Source organism: Rhipicephalus sanguineus, chromosome 10 (assembly GCF_013339695.2).
Source record: "Rhipicephalus sanguineus isolate Rsan-2018 chromosome 10, BIME_Rsan_1.4, whole genome shotgun sequence".
Taxonomy (NCBI): Eukaryota; Metazoa; Arthropoda; class Arachnida; order Ixodida; family Ixodidae; genus Rhipicephalus; species Rhipicephalus sanguineus.
The window spans coordinates 69,780,320-69,786,457 of NC_051185.1; the positions used below are offsets into that span (position 1 = coordinate 69,780,320).

Below are 6,138 nucleotides of genomic sequence, written 5' to 3' on the forward strand. Positions count from 1 at the left end.
CGCACAACCTCCTTTCCTGCTCCCCGTGAGATCTGTACAGCCGATTTCGGTGAAAAACTGTCAGACTCCTAACTCTCTCTAAACCTACAATAGGCGTCAAAAGGGTCGAGGCTGACGTCTCTGCTGTTGCGATACACAATAAGTTCCCGCGGGGATGATGCAGCGAGCGGTTCGCATTCGCCGCTGACCAGTGCGGCGACACAATGCGCTTACAGGTGGCCGAAGACGGATGCGTTTCGCATACGTACGCCATTACCTACGGAGTCCTCGGAGTAACCCCTTACACTTGGAGCAGCTGCAGCCGCAAGCCCTGCGTGACAAGCCGGGGGCCAACGCCAGTACCTCGAGTGCGTTCGGTATCCTCTCCACGGCGGCTGTTCGTTTCGCGAACCGTCTCTCGCGCGCAGGCGTCGACCATCTGACAAGCGGCGCAGCTTTTCATTAGGCTCCGTGTGTTCCTTACAATCGTGCGCAAGACCTGCTCGTTGTGTCGCTCGTTGGCCTCGCTTGTGTGGTTCGTGCGCTAACCTCCGTGTTTCTCCCAGCAGCGTGCGCTTGCGTCGCTCGCAGTGTTAAGGCAGTTTTAGAATAGGGTACGCAAAGTTAGCGTTCGTTCGCGCGCGCATTTCGGCACTTAACGTGGGTACCCAAGAGGATAGCGTATGACGCATGCGTAGTGGTGACAAACGCTAACGCAAAGCTTTGAGTACCCTATTTAAACTCTGCAGTGCAAGCAGGACGGAATGCAGACGATGCGTAAAGCATCCTCGAGCAGGCGACGGCCTGAAAGACGTCGGTGACACCCGCTTTTTAGGGACAAGACGTTTGTTTTGTTTTCACGAGACCGCCATGTTTCCGGCATCGGCGGCTCGTTTCGTGTTTTGCCTGGTCGCCGCGCTGCTGGTTGTGCTTGGGCGGCAACCGGAAGCGGTGGTGCGCGGTGAAGATAGTGTATCGCGCGATATGGTTGTCGTCACTTCCGGTACCATGGCCGACGAAGAGAAGGAGCCGGGCTTCTGGGCGTCCTTCAGGACTTACATGCTCGGGGAGCACAACGCGCATAAACGTAAGTATGAGAGGCTTTTTTTTTGTTTCGTTTGAACTTTGGTCGTACTTTGTTTTCGCACCAATCAAATAAAAGTATTGAGATGTAATATGAGTTGTTGGTGCTGGGAAGTATACTGCCTAATAGCAAAAAACGGGTGCGCTATTGTACTGCAACAGTGTGCAAAATTGGGCTAGTTGGTTTAACTTCATTGTTTAAAACGGCATTGCCTACAATTCACTAAACTCGACAATGACGAAGTCGTGCTATCATAAAATTGAAGTCAGCTTTCAGGAACAATTGGTTAGGCTAAAGAATGCTGGCTTTCCTGTCTCAACCCTATCGTCCATCTCGCTGAGGTTGCTAAAATCATTCAAAACTGTCCGCCTATCGAACTGGTCAGTGCACCAACGCCACCAAAAAGCCAAAGAATGTTGCCGTGATCCCATATGTCCATGGGCTCTCGCATAGGCTCAAAAAGATTGCTAAGGGCTATGACGTAAATGTTGTTTTTTTAATAATAATATCTGGGGTTTAACGTCCCAAAACCACCATATGATTATGAGAGACGCCGTAGTGGAGGGCTCCGGAAATTTCGACCACCTGGGGTTCTTTAACGTGCACCTAAATCTAAGTACACGGGCCTCAAGCATTTTCGCCTCCACCGAAAATGCAGCCGCCGCGGCCGGGATTCGATCCCGCGACCTTCGGGTCAGCAGTCGAGCGCCATAACCACTAGACCACCGTGGCGGGGCTAAATGTTGTTTTTTTTCTGCTCGTGGCAAGGTTGGAAAAGCATGTGCCGCGATAGACAGGAAGAATGGCCAGTCACAGAGAAATTTGTGCTCCGTCAATCATCGCACCCGTTTTGTATCATGTGCATGTGGTGTAGTGTATGACATCCCGCTAACTTGTGGAAATATATTGGACAGACGGGTGCCTGCCTTAACGAGAGACTACGCCAGCACAATAACACTTCAAAAGGCACGCCTACTTCACATTTGTCTGCTCATTGTCGTTCTTGTGGCTGTAAACCGTTGTTTAATCGCACGCATGTCATCTTCAGGCACGTTGACCAAAGGTCTCGTGAAATGAAGGAAGCTTTTCCCATAAAATACAACCATGATGTTTGCATTTCCACCCCATCTATCTGTCTTCCTGACTGCGAATTTAGTCTGCTTGAAATAAGTGACAATTATCTGTAATGCGATGATGCGCGCGCACTCGAATTACGTGTATTTATTCCTTTATGCTCAATAAACCCAACAGTTGTTAGTCAGCGCCTGTACTGTGTAGTCCTCCTTCTCTTGTCTTCGTCTTTTTGCGCTGTTTAAACAATGGCGCTATTGTACCTACAGCTGTGTACATCCTTCTGTTGTGACTTTATTCTGTGTGCAAGTTACGTGTGACGTATACCAGGCCTTATATTCTGTGTTGCCACTCCTGTGGTGACCCTTTTTGAGGACTAGCAGTTCGAAGAAACAAAACAAACAAAAAACAAACAAATTGGAGTTCACGTATACATGCCTTTACTATTGCTGCACGAATTCTGAAACTTTGGAACGCACGGATAGAAAGACCCTTACTATTTGATTCGAGAATTGAATTTAGTATTCTAAGTTGCCGAGTCCGTATATCATAAAGAGGCGCGGAACAGTTCTTGCAGTCTACGGAAAAAAGAATTGTTGCATACGGAGACTTTTTACAGAGGATCATGACTTAGATAACGTCGGTTTTGTAAGCAGGTGATCCATTTCCTCACAGAACATCTGAAAGATGAAAATATGCAAATTAACAACCATATCTTTAGTCAGCATGTTATGTTTAAGCAGCCCACCTATTGTTTCGGTTTAGACTTTTTAATTTATTATTTAATCAATATCAACCAGCCAGATACACTTCAAAGCGATGCGCTGTGCTGTGTAGTATTGCCGTTAGCCCTTTAAACGAGCGCTACAATTCGTAGGTGCAGCTGGAGATGTTCCGTTTCTTCATTGCTGCCATTGTCTTGGCGAGACAGATACGATCATACTTTCCTTTGTTACTCATGTAAGAGCTTTTCGGTTGACTTGACAAGCAGTCCTCTAGTTTTCTGTTGATGTGAGCCTGTTTGTGCTGCTTTGTAATGAATAGTTTACAACTACACCTCACTTTATTGCACGAAAATGTTGAACGCCTGCCTTCACCAAGAATTGGCCGTCATTTCCGTGACGGAAATGACGTAGCACGATAGTCCTTTCAACGACCGTACGAGGTGTTTCTCGATTAACTTGCGGTTTTCCCTTCTGGTTCCGTAACGAGCTTCCGGTTTCTAATTAACTAGCTTCCGGCCTCTTATTATTTCCTGTTTCTACTTCCAGTGTTTCATTTACTTCAGGTTTTCGCTTTCGGTCGTTTGATACACTAGACGTTATAGTCCAGCCAGGGAACGTATTTTAGGCAGGTTCGGCCAGGAACGATCGCCGACATTTTGAAGATCATGCACTGTTGCAGAATGTGGGTAGTACAGGTCCAGGTAGGCAGGTCGCGTCGGGGGCGTAAGAGCCCGGTGTAAAGGACGCAAATGCGAAGCAGCTTCTCCGTAAGGATGTGCCTATGGGGCCCGTTCGAATATGCTGCCATATTCTCTTCCTTTTGTTTTCTTCTTTCCTTCTTTCTTGTCATTTTTTTGTATTACAATGCACTGTGCGAAATCAAACACTTGTACTAACCTACAACGATGCTGGAGCTGCTTATGTGAAAATATGTATGACTTTCGTGTTATGACTGTTTTCAATGAAAGATGGAAAATGCTTTTTGAAATTTTCTACGGTGATTAATCAACTGAAGGTGAAAAACGTCTGTCATTGTGCTTAATCAGTACATAGGTGGGGGTGGAGGGTGCACAGGACGTGCTCTGGAGTCTCAACTCCTTCGAAGAGACGCCATAAGTAGAAAACTAAGAGATACGTAGAGCCACTCTCAGCTCGGCGGAAGGCTTGACAAGCCAGGAAAACACACAAAAAGTAAATTCAGGCGGCGATGCCGCCGTGAGATTCCCACACTAGCCGAACGCGACGTCATTGATTTCGACGGCGTTCAGCTTGGGCCCAGTACACTTTTACTAGTAAAAACAAAGTACTTCGAATAATCAAAGGAATCTAAGTATGGGTGGAACACGAAAAAATTCTAGTACGCCACAATTTAGGTGCCCAAATATGAGAAAATCTATTAACATCTGCGAGATCACGCCCTCATAGAGGAGCTGGGGTTTTTATATCGGCATTCGAGAAATTGAAGTTTGACATTTGTCTCTTTTTCAATAGTGTGGCGCGATTCCCGCAGCAAAAACAAACAAACATTGGCTTCTGAAAGAGTACTCACTCTATCAGTTCAATGTGACTTGGTGTCTCAGTTCAGTGTCCTTTAGTCAAGCGCGTGACCGCTGTTCCAGTCACAATTCGGCCGTGCACCTGTTGTTCATAATACTTGGTTATTACGCCAGCACGATATCAGCAGTGTAGGAAGCACAGGTAAATGGTACAAAACAAATCTGCTACGAAAAGTATTTTTTGGGGTTTTATGCGCGAAAACCACGATACAATTAGGAGGCGTGCTGAAGTGGGATACTCTAGATCAATTTCGACCACCTGGGGTTTTTCGACGTGCACCCAAGTCTAAGCACACCAGCATCATGGTTCACTTTACGCAGATGACTGGCACCATCGTTTCTTCAACCGGTACGTGCCGCTCTTCGGCGTCATCACCTTGTCCCTGGTGGCCATTGCCCTCTGCCTCAGCTACTGGTGAGTAGCCTACGCTTTTTGCTTGAAAAGCTAAACCCGCATGCGACGCCCTTTTGTCTCCAGTCGAGGATGTGGCTGGGTGTCGCTTTAAAGGGATCCTGCGACACTTTTCAGCATGGTCAGAAAACGCTGCCGATTGGTAGTCGAGGCTCCTCAGAACGCGCGAGCCAAACATTAGAGCATAGCACGCGGCCTGGAATTTACAATGAATCCTCAAAGTCAGCTAGATATCGTTCCCTCTTCTCTCGACAAATCTAGCCATAAACCCAGATGGCCGCGCCATAAACACCAAGTCCACGGCCATTGGCTGACTTGAACATCGTGAGCTGCATAGTTACTGCGGTCGCCGCGGTAGGGCGCGACGTGCCCGCGCGCTCGCTCGCAATCACACTGAAAGCAAGCCGCGTGTTTGAAGACAAAAAAGTAAAGAAAGTTCTCAAGGTCATGACGCACGCTGACGAACGGACGTAGCTTCTTGCCCTTTTTTCACTAGCCCTCCCCCGCCCCCCGCCCCCGTGTAACTTTGTGCGCGCTCGCTGGTACGAAATGAGAGAGAAAGCGCTTAAAGCGTGCGACAAGTCCCTGTAACTCCGCTCGTGCTTGACGGATTTCTAAAACGTATTTCAGCTGTACAATCGGGATACAATTAACTCCTTTTAATAAAGCCATTCGATGGTTTCTTGGAAAAGTTTTGCAGGGCTCCTTTAAGCATCGGCATGAAATACAGTGCTGCTTGCAGTCACTGCCAGCAGCAAGCAAACAACCCAGTTGAAAACGAAGACCCAAAATTCTGATGTCTTGTCACATATTGGGACATGACGTAATGCTGTTACCTTGACGTCTGTCACGAGTTGCTGTTGATGGTGCGTTGTGTCACCAGGTATCTGTAGTGCTACATCAAGCTTCTCGCTTTGTTTCAGGAACATTTCTGTTCTGACGAATCTGGTGTCTGTTGCGACAACACATTTGTCTGCAGTACTACGAGCATTTGTTGTAGTACTTCAGTTTTCTGTTGTAACGGCACGAGCAACAGAACTCACTTTTGTTATCACGACAAAAAAAATATCTGCTGCACAACGGAAAAGTCTGTTGCTGGATTAGGAATTTCCAGTAACTACAGAGAAGTCTTGTTACAAGAACAACAGTTTCTGTTTTCCTCATGGCATGTTCTTTTGGGGTTTTCAACTGGGAATCAATCATGTCTTCTGTCCTCGCTACAGTGTACACAAGCAGTCATTAGCGACCGAAATGGCTCATCTGTACGACCGGCTTTCCTTAAAAGAAAGGCAAAAATATAGAAAGAAGATA

General features: G+C 47.0%; 1 protein-coding gene across 3 annotated transcripts in view; it reads left to right on the top strand.

Moving 5' to 3' along the window:
- The first annotated feature begins 294 nt into the window (after positions 1 to 294).
- The window catches only part of LOC119372098 (uncharacterized), a 12,362-nt gene continuing 6,518 nt past the window's right edge, over positions 295 to 6,138 (top strand). The window contains exons 1-2 of one of the 3 annotated variants that reach the window (XM_037642555.2): positions 295 to 1,066; positions 4,737 to 4,830. In XM_037642555.2, the coding sequence (XP_037498483.1) occupies positions 850 to 1,066; positions 4,737 to 4,830 (311 nt within the window). In that variant the 5' untranslated portion in view covers positions 295 to 849. The remainder of the gene's footprint in view (positions 1,067 to 4,736; positions 4,831 to 6,138) is intronic. The other 2 variants (XM_037642556.2, XM_049419864.1) reach the window with 2 other exon arrangements.